The 14,338-nt window shown below is 37.6% G+C and overlaps 2 protein-coding genes and 1 pseudogene across 3 annotated transcripts in view; all 3 read left to right on the top strand.

Annotated features, from left to right (window-relative positions):
• The window catches only part of LOC102192740 (major histocompatibility complex class I-related gene protein-like), a 50,195-nt gene extending 48,746 nt beyond the window's left edge, over window positions 1–1,449 (top strand). The window contains exons 4-6 of the mRNA XM_005745226.1: window positions 13–184; window positions 756–878; window positions 1,090–1,449. Of these exons, the coding sequence (XP_005745283.1) occupies window positions 13–184; window positions 756–878; window positions 1,090–1,142 (348 nt within the window). The 3' untranslated portion in view covers window positions 1,143–1,449. The remainder of the gene's footprint in view (window positions 1–12; window positions 185–755; window positions 879–1,089) is intronic.
• A 596-nt stretch (window positions 1,450–2,045) lies between these two features.
• Window positions 2,046–7,683, top strand: LOC102212563 (formyl peptide receptor 2-like). Of its 2 annotated transcripts, XM_005745213.1 has the most exons (4): window positions 2,046–2,074; window positions 2,851–2,995; window positions 5,497–5,683; window positions 6,356–7,683. In XM_005745213.1, the coding sequence occupies exons 3-4, from the start codon at window positions 5,504–5,506 to the stop codon at window positions 7,172–7,174; spliced, it is 999 nt and encodes a 332-aa protein (XP_005745270.1). In that variant the 5' UTR covers window positions 2,046–2,074; window positions 2,851–2,995; window positions 5,497–5,503; the 3' UTR covers window positions 7,175–7,683. The 2 variants fall into 2 exon arrangements, with proteins under 2 accessions (XP_005745270.1, XP_005745271.1); XM_005745214.1 differs by lacking the exons at window positions 2,046–2,074; window positions 2,851–2,995 and adding an exon at window positions 3,554–3,630.
• A 1,008-nt stretch (window positions 7,684–8,691) lies between these two features.
• The window catches only part of LOC102192442 (major histocompatibility complex class I-related gene protein-like), a 7,554-nt pseudogene continuing 1,907 nt past the window's right edge, over window positions 8,692–14,338 (top strand).

Below are 14,338 nucleotides of genomic sequence, written 5' to 3'. Positions count from 1 at the left end.
GACCATGTGGAGAAAGGAGAGATTCTCCACAACCATGACGGGACCTTCCAGTTAAGTGTTAACATGAACGCTTCATCAGTGCCATCTGAAGACTGGACGAGCTACAGCTGTGTGTTCCAGTTCTCTGGTGTGGAGGACAACATCATCACCAAACTGAATAAATCAACGATCAGGACCAATTGGGGTAAAATAAAATTAGCAATGATGAAAGTGAGAAACACAGTGCTCTGATGTTTTTGTGCTCTCAGAATAGTAAAAAATATCATTACCGTTTATTGACTGGAGGAAAAGTTAGTCAGGGATGGCCTAATAAGATACAAAGAAAAAAACTGCCACCCTCCCTTAGCTATTATACACTCAGATTTGTGCCATTTTACTGGCTTCATAGATCAAAAGAGGCAGCACCAAATATGTGGATAACGAATCTGAAATTTACATTTAGCAAAAAGTGCCTTTTACAAATCCCTGGGCAGATGATGGGAGAATGTCACTCTTTTTCAATTTCACATTACTGTTATATATTATAATTATACAACTATTATTAGCATTTTTCAGACCTGCTTTGAAGTATGCAGTAAATACTATATACTTGCAAATATATATTATATACATATACTTTTACAGACACACATACTCACATATATGTAGCACCATAGAGATTACAGTATTGCATAAATACTCTGTGTCATAGGAGGAAGGATGTACTGTATATAAATTATGATCTAATTATGTTTTGCTCATGTTTTACTGAGCAGAAAGGTGTGCTGACACGAAGATAACCATCACTGCTGTTGTGGTTGTTCTTGTTCTTCTCATCCTCGTTGCTGCAGTTGGATTTGTTGTTTACAAAAAGAAGAAATGTGAGGGCTCTAAAGGAGGTGAGCTGATGTTTTTACAAAGACTAGAAAACTGAAGCTAGCAGTTCACTAAAGCAGGAAGGAAGTGATAATACAAGACTCAGTTCTTTCTTTGCTCTGAGGTGTCTGTGAAGAAAAACTATATTCATACAGTACCAACTGTTTTCGGTTATTTTGTACATAAAATCCAGTCCAGGATCAGAGGACTAACAGTGTGTTTTGCATTTTACAGCTCCTAACAACCTCTCTGAACTGTCTGAGAGACTGAATCCAGAGACCACATAAACCTGCACACAGAGATTGCTTCACTTTTAAACAGTAAAAATCACAGGAAAAAGTTTCAAAGCAGTGTTTCCACTTCATTGTATTTCAGGTATTTAGATTTTCTGAAATGCCCCAAATTGTTAACATTCTTTTATTCTGTTATTTATTACTGACATGCCCCCACAGGCAGAGAAGTGCAGGCAGATCAGAAGATATTCAAGCGAAACTGATCTGAGATGTGCTAACCACATAAGTTAAACATATAACACTGTAACCACAAACCTAGAAAACCTAATGAACTGCACTTGTCAGTGAGCGGTTAACCAGTAAATTCATTTCTTCTCTCCGTAATCAATTAAGTGCTTAGTGTGACAAAGTGGGTGAGAAGACCATTTGTCTATATTCTTAGTTAACATTCTTGTTTTGCTTTAACCATATTTCACATGTAATCTGCAATAGGCAAACATCTACTATCCTGGGTTTGTCTATGTTTTGCACTTTTACAGATTATATAATATAACATCTTGATTTAAATCAATCCCTACAAGTTTAAGTTAACATCATTTATTTCAACTGTTAATTTGTATTGTTTAGAACTTACCTTACCTACCTGTCTTCCAGAAACAAAAGGAGGAATTTTAGTTTTACTTCCTGCTTTATAGCTTCTGGGTTCATCTGAGGTCACAGGAAGAGACTAAGTGCAGAAGGGGAAGAACTCTTATAATTTAATAAAGTTGATTTTAGAGGGTTTATGAAGAAATAGATTTATTGTTGTAATATGTATTGATTACACCACAGAGTTTATGTTGCCAGTAAAGAGGAGTAGTAGAGTTTGATAATAATCATGTTCATCTTACCTACCTACTGAATGGAATAGTCCAGAGGATAAATTGTTTGATTAAGTGGACTATTTAAGCAGAAGAACTCAGGTGTTTCAAGGAAAAAAGGTTCAGGTCAGTGTAGCTGTGCACAGTTTGACCTTAATTTCCGTTGATTTAAGTTCAGTTATGTTTATTTGAACTGAGGTTATTATAGAGTTGAGTTTCTTTGTAAATATTGTTTGGGTCACAAAATGGTGAATAAATCACTTGCTACACTGGACAGCATCAGTCTCCTGCACTTCTTTGACCGCTTAAGTCAAGTCCTACCACACTTGGAAAAAATAATTCTACTTCTGGGAAGTGTTTGGGGATGACTTTTTCCTGTTCCAACTGTGCACTAAGCAAGGTCTGGTGTGGAAGACATAACTGAGTCCAGACTCAACCCAACAGATCACCTTTGGGATGAGTGCAGACTGAGAGCCAGGCCTTCTGGTCTGACCTCACAAAATATGCTTCTGGTCAAAATATTTTATTTGTTTGAAGGCAGATGAATGATATAGTGTATCTTTCCCTGTATGCGTATTTGTTTATTACAACAATGGCAGTAAGAAACTGATTTAAATGGCTTTGTATAGGATCATTATCACTTTAGCCATCAAATCATTCTACTGACCTTAAAGGAGAGGTCAGAGGTCAAATATCATATGATACAATAGAGATCAAGTTGTAAGAATTAGAGTTTCTTTTTGTTAATTTTCAAGCAGCAAATCATTAAGTTGCACTACAGCGGTGTGGTTGTTGGTCATTCTTAAATCACAGCAAGAAGGTCCAAGGTTCAAATCCAGGTTTTTCCTGTGTGGAGTTTCCACATTGTCCCTGTGACTGTATATTCTGTCTTTCTCCCAAAGGTCATGGTGATTCTAAATTGCCTATAGCAATGAATATTGGTGCAAATGATTGTAATTAGCCCCACAACAGACCAGCCAGGGTGTACCCTGCCTCTCGTCCTATCGCAGTGGGGACAGGCTGCAGCTTCCCACAACTCTGAATTGGGTAAGTGGAAGAAGATGGATGGGTGGTGTCATTTGCTTTCTTTAGCTGCTGATCAACCATTAATCATCAACCACACACACACCAAGGAATATTTTTAGCAACAAAAGAGTAGTTCCCCAAACCTGCACTGCATTAGTGCAAGTATAACCAAACCTCTGAAATAGACAGACCATTTTTAGTTGCACCTTTCTGTGTTAGAAAAGAGAAGAGGGGAATTCCACAAGCTTTCTTTGAAACCCTTTTCCTCCATATAATGGAAACGAGTAACTGGTTATCTAAATTTAGCTAATCTATGCAACAAATTCTAATGAATGTTGAATACATACCAAAAACAACACAAGGCCATATGTCTTTTTTCTTCTAAGGGTCAAAGACGTAATCTGCAGAGTCATGTTTGGTGGACAGATGTGAATGTAAGCTTTAATTTGAGTGGCTGAACATAGAACCACAATACAGTGGTGGTTTTCTTCTTCCTTTTCCTGTGTGTGGTTGAAGAAAACTGTGCAGTCCCTGCAGTGCCATATTTATTTCTCCTTTGACTGCTGCAGCTTTACATCTCTGAACAGCAGAAACCGCCTTTGTGCTCATTATCTCGGATCTTTTCTTTTGAAGAGCTGCTGTTTTTGTTTCCACTGGTAAGACTAATAATTTTCAGTTCTTGGCGTAACACTTTCCTGAACATACCTTGTTTTATATCACGTTTTGTTAACATCTTGAGACACTTTCCTGTAGTTTTGTTTGATGGTTTAATGTGCTCAAAATCATAAATCCATGTATAATAAATATATATCTTTATCTAATCTCATGAAGTTATGATCTTTTATCTTTATATACTCTTCATCATTAATGATAGAATTAAGGTTTCATGGTCATGGGTTAGTTTATCCAATGTTTTGAGTTTTGACTCAGATACCTTTCCTGAAGCAAGCTCAAAGGCAGTGTGTACTTTGAGGGGAATAGTATTAAACTGTGTTTTGTTTTCTTCTTTTTAAACGCACATCAAGGAGTTTGCAGTGCAGTAAAAACGATGCATTTTGGGATTAGCTTGAATGAAAAGCAGATGTGAAATGTAAAATTGAAATCAGAGGTCAAAAGTGACAAAATATTCTAAAGGAACCTATGATGTGATATTTAAAATCCCCATATAACAGTTTTATTTCTTAAACATGGTTAATAAAGTTGGACTTTATTTAACCTTAAAGAAGAGGCCAGAAGTCCAAAGTAGGATGATATGCAGGATCTTACATACACTATATTGCAAAAAGTATTCACTCAACCATCTAAATCGTTGAATTAAGGTGTGCCAATGACATTCAGGGCCACAGGTGTATATAATCAAGCACCAAGGCTTCCAGACTGCATCTACAAACAATTGTTAGAGAATGTGTCACTCTAAGGAGTGAATTCCTGCCTGCTACTGTGATGGTGTGGAAAGTGTTTCCAAGGTCGAACTGCGCCATCCAAATTTTACATCACCAAGTGCAATGCAAAGCATCAGATGCAGTGATGTAAACCCACTGCATTACTGCAGATATGAAAAGCTTCTGAAATAGACAGGCCATTTTTAGTTGTACCTGTCTGTGCTAAAAAAGTGAAGATGGAAATTCTACAAGCTTTCTTTGAATCCCCTTTTTCCATATAATGGAAGTTATCTAATACATATTTAAAGTCAACTAAGCTATTCAACCATTTCTATTGAATGTTGAATATATATCAAAGTCAACAGGAGTCCACATATATCCTTTTTTTAAAAATAGAAAATGTAAATCTGCAGTCATTCTGGTCTGTCTCATTATATGTCCTTCCATTAGGCCTTATTATCATTTCCTATCATCTGTATGCAGATGATATCCAATTGTACCTTTCTTTTAAACCTTGTGAATTGAATAAATTATCTGCGGCAAGAAATTCACAAAGAAAACAATGCATAAGAAAATTACAGGAAGTGAACAAACAGCTTACTCTAAAAAAGGAAGACACTAAAAACTGACAAATGTCAAACACAATATGAAATTGTCTAAACAAGCTTCCGACTGTTTAAATTCTTAAACAGTACTTTCTGTACGTTGGCAATAGAGATCAAGTTGTAAGAATAGGATAGGCTGTCTTACTCTATTTCAGACAGCTTATCCATTCTTGTATTTGTATGATGTCAGTGAGACCGGATGTAAATGTGTTCACCTCATGCATGCAGCTCTGAATATAAGTACTTTAGTCCCACCCACTTGTCCAAACCTTTTTGTGTGGACCAGCCAATCAGAGGAAAGGTAGCTAAAAGGTAAATGTACTTGTTCCACACCGAGGATGAACCCAAGGAAGAGGGCAACTATCATCATGAACAAGGACTTTTTAAAAACTGTGAATCATGCACAGCTACTCTAGCAGAGTCCAAGAATTAAGTCAAGTAAAGTAATATTATCTTTTCTTCCTCTCTGTCAGTTAGTTGAGGAAATACATGGATGAGTAACATTTTGTCAGTTTTCCTGTTCTCTCTTTCTCAGCCACACCATGTTTCCCAATGACTCTCTGCCCACCGACACAGTCAAGCCTTCCAAAGATGACCAGGAAACTATGGTGGGCATCAGTGCCATTATGGACAATGTCAGTATCATTCTCTATGCACTGACTGTTGTGCTCGGCATCACAGGAAACTCTGTGGTCATCTGGGTGGCTGGATTCAAATTTAAGGTGAATACTTCAGTGGATAATACCTTTCAAATACCTTCTGAGCTTGTTAGTAATCTGTTTAGTGAAGTCTGTGGGGTCATATTTATTTTCTACTGTAAAGACAGTAAATACACTTGGGGTTAAGAAACTGTGACCCCTACTGGTGTAGGAGATGGGTGTAGGTGGTTTCACAACATATTCCTGGGATGTGATAGTTATGGTGTGTGTGTTGAGTGAGCAATGCATATAAATATAAACCTCTTTCACCTACTGGGATGTGGTTATCACCACATTCATTTCACACAGATGAACAGAATTAGTAATGGATGGTGTTTCCAAGGTGAAATACCAACAAAACTCCCCACACTCTGAAGTGTGACACATAAATAAGAAGACTGTTTTGAACTTAATTTCTGTTATGATGTTTCTATTTCAAGAGCGATGTGATTAAGTTTATCAAGTTAAGTTAAGTTTATGTACAAAAGGCACTTGTTAGTGTTTGGACTAGTTGAAGACGACTGAGCCTGAAATAAGGTAGAGGATTATGTTTAGTAGCAACATTTATATAAATAGGACCTCATAATAGCTGATAAAATCCCATTCTGGTTACTGTTTCACGTAAATATTACCTTTCATTTTTGTTTTTCCTTTCTTCACTTTTCCATCGTGTTTTATTTTCTTCTTCATCCACAGCCAAAGGTCACCAACTTGTGGCTGGTGAATCTGGCGATAGCAGACCTGATCTTCTGCTTCACACGAGTTTTCTCTCTCACTAAGAAGCTCTTCTTTGAGCGCTGGCCTTTCGGCCTCTTCGTCTGCAAGTTCGATGCCTTCTTCAAATACACCAACATGTTCTGCTCTGTCTTTTTGCTGGCTGTGATCAGTCTGGATCGAGTGCTTTGTGTTTGTCAACCTGTCTTCACAAAGCGTCGTCGCACCCTGTGGGCAGCGAGGGTGGTGGCGGTCTGTATCTGGATCGCAGCGATCCTCTTCAGCATTCCTTACTTCATCCATCGCCAAGTCTATCTGGGCAAGAAGAACCTGAGTACGTGCTCTCTTCATCCAAAAGAGAAGGCAGAGGGGTACAACAGCACCAAAGTTGCTCTCTACTCCATCCGCTTCCTGTGTGGCTTCATAATTCCCTTTATGGTGATTCTGGTCTGTTATATCTTGGCCGCTGTGGGAATCCGACGCACCCGCCTGTCAGGGAAGACCCGCCCTCTACGTATACTAGCATGTTTGGTGATTGCCTTCTTCCTGTGCTGGGCGCCTTACCACTGCCTCTTACTGGTGAAGATGGTGGACAGTAAATACGCTCTGTTCAAAATCTGGTTCCCTGTAGCAAAGGGTATTGCCTACTTCAACAGCTGTGTGAACCCACTGTTATACTTCTGCATGGGGCTAAAAGTCAGTGAGGGATTTAGACAGAGTCTGATAAGAATTTATAAAAGAGGCCTGGCAGATGACATAGACTGCCAGATGACTCATTCCACTGATCGCTCTTTGGATTAAAGCTCAGGGTTGAAACACAGCAGTCTTGTAGTGGTAGGAAAGAGTCAGACAGCACTGACTAAAATTTAAGTTTCTTCCAGTGATCCTGAAGTTCAGAAGAGCTACAACAAATCAACAAAAGAATACCTGAAACACAAAAGTACTACAGTGTTCAAAATCCAGATCTCAACACAAATGATGTCTACAGGGCAGTCAACAACATAGTTATTGGACTAATGTAGGACTACTATCAGCAACCAACCTAGTAATGTCATATTCTGTTTTCTAACAAGATGGCACTGCCCATGCTCTAAAAACTGTATTTTAAATCACAGCCTCACAAAAAGTATTAAATTTGTGACATTTTGGGGGGACAAGGCTCCGTGGTGTAAATTAGGCTAGGTAGTGTTTTACGTCCATTTTAATGCACATCAAATGTCAAGTGAATAATCTCTTTCTCCTTTGGGTGGTCATGTCTGAAAACAATCACTGAAATTTGTTTTTTGTTATTATTATTATTGTTTATTGTTGCGCTGATACTTTTTTTCCCCATATCGGTTGTTATGGCTGTTCCTGCTGTAAAGTGTAAAGTGAATTCAAGTTTTCCTTCATTTTATCCTACTGTCACCAAGTGCTTGGTCATAGGGGGGCGTCTGACTGTTGGTTTTCTCTGTGTTATTGTAGAGCTTTTACCTAAAGCACCTTCAGGTGCTCTGATTTTGCACTGAGGGACTAAGTGCTTCTTGCTTTTCGGAACACAAATTTTGTGTAATATTTTGTAATCTTTTTTTGAGTAAAGATAATACTGTTTCAACGATGGATGTGTATTCTGATCCAGTGAGAAAAAGACACTTTAATTCACTCAAATAGCAAAGAATACTTAGATAATATCTATAGGAAAGCACCAGACACCCAGACAACATTCAAGACATAACATTCTCGATTAATATTAATTTTAAAATTCTGTTGCAGCATATTTCCTTTATCTTCTTTGTCTGCTGTAATTTTCCAAATGTTTTTTTATTAACTTTTTAACTCTCTGAGACTTTATTTTCTATTTTTGTACCATATGCTCTTCCGTTAAGGCTCTTGTCATCAAGAGAGTTAAAAACAATTTTTTTTAAAAATAGGAAATGCTCACAGTGGCTGTGATTGAGTCCTGAGTACTTTTAAAAAAAAAATTTAAGCCTTTATTTATCAACTAAAAACTGGCCATTGCTACATCAAGCGATAAAAAGGGCAGAAAAGACTGAGCGCACAGATAACACTACTACCGGGAGGAAAACAGAATAGCAATGAATAAATGATATAAAGAAATTCTTTTAATTATTATATGTATATTATTATAGTAATCATAGTAAGTTGCACAAGAGGCCTACTGTGTCCTTTTATGCATTTCCGGCTTCCTTGTCGCTACCATTTCTCCCTTCGCCTGCTCGTGCTTTGGGAGTGGTTTCGGCAGACAGGCTGGTACAGGTAAACGCTGGAGACGGCATCGGCTGTTTTCATAATCTCTGCAGAAGTTTAAATAAGGACTTATTTCCGGTTTATACTTCTGCAACATGAGCAATGATCGTTCTAAAATTAAGGATAAAGGAAAGATGAAGATACTTTTGTTGCTTCAGTTATGCTGTGATTTATTGGCAGGTAAGAAACGGCGATTTTAACAAAATCACATATTTCCTCAGCAGAGGATCTTGCGTTTAAAACTTGCAGCGAATTCTGTAAACACATGGCGCTTCTGAAATTCTGACCATAACCTGCTCCAAGTTAACATTGTGATTTAGACAGGTAGAAAGAGAGCTACTTTAGTGAACTCGGACAAACCTGAAGTTTTTATCCCGGTGTTGTGCCAAAAAGTGATCGCCTGCCAAAAACGGATTGTTCGTATTTAAATTACTATAAATATCGTGTTGCTCTATACCATGTGAAACAAATGTATCCCTCATGAATGATATCAAGTCATCTTGAGGCACAGACAATATTCCCGTAAGAAAGTAGAAGCCGCAATCAGTTTTTGGCAGTGACTTTTATATAGCCTTTATTTATGCAGTTAAAAAAAATCTCGTTGACATTAAAATCTGTCCAAGAAGACATCAGAAATATAACAATGACAATAATTCCGTAAACATATTTTAAGTGGACAAAAAGGACCGGGTTTGTTATAATGTAAGTACAATTGTACACGGTAATTAAAAAACAGATCGTTTCATATATTTTATAAGTAACCCCTTTGTAAACCCTGTTCACCGAAGTCTATTTACCAACAAACGTAAAGATATTACACATTAAAAAAGCACACGGAAACGTTGGAAATCAGTTTTTCGCATCAGGCGATTTTTGGCACAACACCAGAACTGAGTTTTAGTTCCAGTTTTTCATAAGTGTTTAAAAACGTTTTGGCGTACACAGCTTTAAAAGTACATATTTAGAATATATTCTTGGAAGTTTCATGTCAGAAATAGCTTATTAAAGCAGCTTTACAACAAAGTTTCTAATTCGTTTACTTTGGATAGATGCTGATATTGACACGTGCAAAGCAGATCAGCGATACTGGTCCTGTGCCCACATGTTTTTATCAAAATAAAGGTTACACAGTATTGCTGTAAATGAGAATACTCCTATAGCTGGGTCATAATGAATGCATCATATTTCTGATGATGTTTGTATATTTTGTGCTTAATTCCTTAATATTATAAACACTGTTTGTCCTGCAGTGAAACACTCACTGAAGTATTTTGTCTGTGGATCTTCTGGACTCCCAAATGTTCCGGAGTTTATTGCTGTAATGGTGTTTGACGGCATTCAGACAGGTTATTGTGACAGCAGCAATAAGACATTAAAACCACAACTGGACTGGGCAAAGAAAATATTACAAACTAATCCTGAGCAGCTGGAGTGGTACACTCAGAAGTGTTTCGAGGATCAGCCAAATGTCTTCAGAGGCCACATTTTTAGATGGAAGCAGCGTTTCAACCAAAGTGGAGGTGCAGTATTTTCTGTTACGCCTGATCTCAAATCCTGATAAATCATATACTTGATCAATACTGAGTGGTTTAAAATGTGCATTTTGCAATACTTTATCTATTAAACATAAGTAGGTTCGTTTTTGCTTTAAAATTTTGAATATACTAAGTTTTTCTGCTTTTTAGTGTTTGCAAGAGATGAAATATTTATCAGACGACTCCTGCATTGAATCAGTTTTTGACACTTGAATAATATAAAACACATTACGTTATTATTAAAACACTGACAGACTCAGAGTTATGTTCAAGACCTGAATAAGGAACATTACATAAACCTCTGAAAATAACCGCACACAGTTTACACTCTTCATCGTCCTTTGCCATCTCTGTTATTTTTCTCTCAGGTGTTCACATCATACAGAGGATAAGTGGATGTGAATGGGATGAAAACACTGACAGTGTGACCGGAGTGTTGAAGTATGGCTATAATGGAGAAGGCTTTCTTGAATTTGACATGAAGACACTGACGTGGATCGCACTGAAACCAGAGGCTGACATGATCAAACTGAAATGGGATGCTGATCGGATCAGAACAATAAAGAACAAAGACTTTCTCACTAAGATCTGTGCAGAGTGGCTGAAGATGTATGTGGACAATGGGAAAAGATCCCTGCACAGGACAGGTAGAATCGCACAAGTCACAGTTCCATAGAATCACTTTGTTTATTTTATATTATTATATTTATTATTATTATTATTATTTTTTTTTTTTTTTTTTTTTTTTAAAGCAGAATATTTAGGCTGAGTTTTATTTACTGATTCAGAAGGTAACTCTAAAGGCTGGAATTACACAAAGCTAAGCTGCAACAACATTTTATTGATAATTGCAGTTCAACATTTTCATCAGTAACATCTTCAAACAAGATTTATAAATGACAGAAAAAACTCGAAATTTCCTAATCAGTCCTGCTAGCGAAGTTATGAAAAATAAGCAAACAAGTCCAGGTGACCGCCTTCTGCACTGGGAATAAGAAGAGAAAGATGAGCTCACCAGTGTTTCCAACTGCCTTCAATACGGAGGAATGCAAAAATTTACAATTTAATTTTGGTAAATTTGAGTGCAAAGTTGAAAAGTTCACTTTTTGCTCAAAAATGTAAAAAAATATAATGCCATGCACCTTATATAGTTATACATTAAATCCATGGACACCTGCTATAGCAGCTTTATCCTTTTTTCTACAGACTTGTACATTCATAATAGATAATTGGTTATTTGCACGAGCAGAGATTCAAAGCAGAGAGGATTAAAACCCAAACACTAAAGAGAAGTGAACTAATAAAACATGAGCTTTGAAAATTGATAAGAACAAGCAGTGTAACTTAGCAAAGTCCACACAGGTGCTGACAATTGTCAGAAAGAAAGTGACAATTGTCAGAAGAAGAGACAAACCTGTCTCATCTCTCCTCCTCTCCTATGCTTTGAACTTAGACATCCTTGTACTGAGATGGATTTCTAGTTTGCAGGCAGGACAAAGAGGCACAAGTTAGAGAAATGAACAAACCCTCAAGAACAGTAATTTTCAAAATAAAACAGGAAGTGAAAACAAGGAATACAAGGATGCCAGCACATAGACAAACTGCAGCTATAACAAATACTGTGGATTTACAGACAGATAGCTATTTCATTTTGCATTGTATTTATTTTGTAAGTATTTTTTTAACTTGCATAATAACAACAATTTTTAACAACTGGGTTTTAGGCTTCTTTGCCCTTGCTTTTGTAAACCAAAGAAACAGAGAAACATTTCTGTGACCTAATTTACATTTTTTTAAATGATTCTTTTTTACTTTTACGTTAGTAAAAAAATACAGTCAACAGGTGATTTTGCATAATGTAATAACATCTTTCATGGAGTTGTTCCATAGCTCATCTGTGTTTTCCAGGCAGTTCTAATGGTTGTTGCTAATTCACCAACCCCCCCCCCCCCTTTTTTTTTTAGCTTCACGCGCTGGTGAGAACTTTATATGAATGTTGTATGTTTTGGTTGAAATAAAATATTTACATGAGCGGAACTAATGATTCTTTTTATTTAGTACTTTCTCTAGTTGAGCATTTAGCTTTATGTGGTACCCAGTGACCATATATCACTGTGTTTGGTTACATTTGGCTTAAAAGTATGTCATAATGCAGCTGCTAGAAAGCTGGAGACGGGCTTGAATGGCTTGCCTTATATGCAATATGTTCCTATTTAATTTTCTTGTCTTGTTTCCTTTCCTTCTCTGCTTTATTGACTTTACTTCTTTCATCCATTCTCAATCTCTCTCTTTCCCATCATCCCTCTGTCCAGTTCTTCCCTCAGTATCGCTCCTCCAGAAAACTCCCTCCTCTCCAGTCAGCTGCTACGCTGCAGGTTTCTGTCTTGACAGAGCCGTGATGTTCTGGAGAAAAGATGGAGATGAGATTCATGATGGTGTGGAAAAAGGAGATATCCTCCCAAACGATGATGGCACCTTCCAGATTATTGTTGATCTGAATGTTTCATCAGTCAAGCCTGAAGACTGGTGGAGATACGAGTGTGTTTCAGTTCTTGAGTGGTGAGAACATCATCGTCACCAAACTGAAGGAAATAATGATCAGAACCAACTGGAGAGAAAACATACTTAGGACTGGCAGAGGTGAGTGAAGCTCATTTGATTCATTTGCTGATATTGTGGATTGGCTAACGTGATGCTTGAATGTTTTGTCCTGAAGAATAGCCATTACTATGGGAATAACTAATGGGGGTCATCACAGAAGGAAAAAAAAGTTATTTTAATATTTTTTCACTGGTTAAATGCAATCCATTACTGCTCTTAACCTTCTTAAGAAAATATTTTTCAGAATTTGTTTAGACCATGTAAATGACAGTGATTTTTGGAATTTTATATTTCAATTTTTTTCCCAAAATGTCTATTTTTTTATTATAATTTATAATAAAAAAATGTCTATAATCCACAAATACGGATTTGGGTATATAATGACTGGGTATTGTGTTAGAAACAAAGGTACAACAAAGGTATGCAACATTGCTGACTCTGAATTCAGAAACACCTCGACTTCACCTAACACCTAACTTCAGAGCTGGGCCCTAATGTATGGCCCCGACTTTGGAACACAGGGCGTGCTGCTAATGAGACGCTGGATAACAATAATGTCTCAGAGACATAATGTCTCAACTGACTGGCTCCAGGTGAGCATGGAGCCAGTTAGTTGTATTAGTTACTTCATCCTACAGGCATTGCCATACACCAGGAGGAACCCAGGATTCACTGCAGTAGTGTAGGGTCTGACAAATAGGGAGGCAAACAACATGGATATGCCTCCTCAGACCTGCACAGATCCACCAACAAACTGGCCACGAGGACAGTATTACAGACAGCATAATGTTCTCCACAGCTTCTCCAGACCCTTTCATGTCTGACACATTTGCTCAGAGTCAGCCTGTTCTCATTTGTCAAAATCACAGGGTGGACCTACTGATTCTGGTATTCTGGTAAATGCCATTCAGGCTCTGCAGTGCCGCACAGTGAGCACAGGACCCATTAGAGGATGTTAGACCCTTATAAAGTCTCCACGAAGTCTCTTTGTGATGTTTGGTCACAGACATTCACACCAGTGGACTGAAATGGTAAATGGACTGATTCTTATATAGTGCTTTTCTACTCTCCCAGAGTACTGAAAGCTGTATACATTCACCCATTCCCTTCTAAACACAAGTGCAAATTAAACTACATTCACACACATTCACACTCCGATGAACGCAACTTGGGGTTAGTATCTTGCCCAAGGATATTTGGCATGCAGACTGGGGAAGCCAAGGATCGAACCACCAACCTTCCGATCAGTAGCTGATCTGCCCCATGAGCCACAGCTGCCTGCTGGAGGTTATTTTATAGGGCTCATCCTGCTTCTCTTTGTACAAAGCGAAGGATGCAAAAACAAAAACATGCAAATGTACATGCAGTGTGGGTTGTTTTTTTTTTTTGGTTTTTTTTTTATCTGTCAGAAGGTTCAATAAAATCAAAGGAGCTTGCAAAGAAGAGCGACCATCTTTGAACAGAGGCGGTGGTTTACGACACCAACTTTCTGCCATCTTTAATCCAGTTTTGAGATCCCTCCCCAGATGCCTTAACGCCCACTCACATCCTGGGCCATCTGACCTCAGGAATTCGCATGATA

This window comes from Pundamilia nyererei, unplaced genomic scaffold (assembly GCF_000239375.1).
Source record: "Pundamilia nyererei isolate P.nyererei 1_Seehausen unplaced genomic scaffold, PunNye1.0 scaffold00155, whole genome shotgun sequence".
NCBI classification, from domain to species: Eukaryota; Metazoa; Chordata; class Actinopteri; order Cichliformes; family Cichlidae; genus Pundamilia; species Pundamilia nyererei.
Note: the sequence above shows the minus strand (reverse complement) of the source record. Positions and strands in the feature narration are given on the sequence as shown.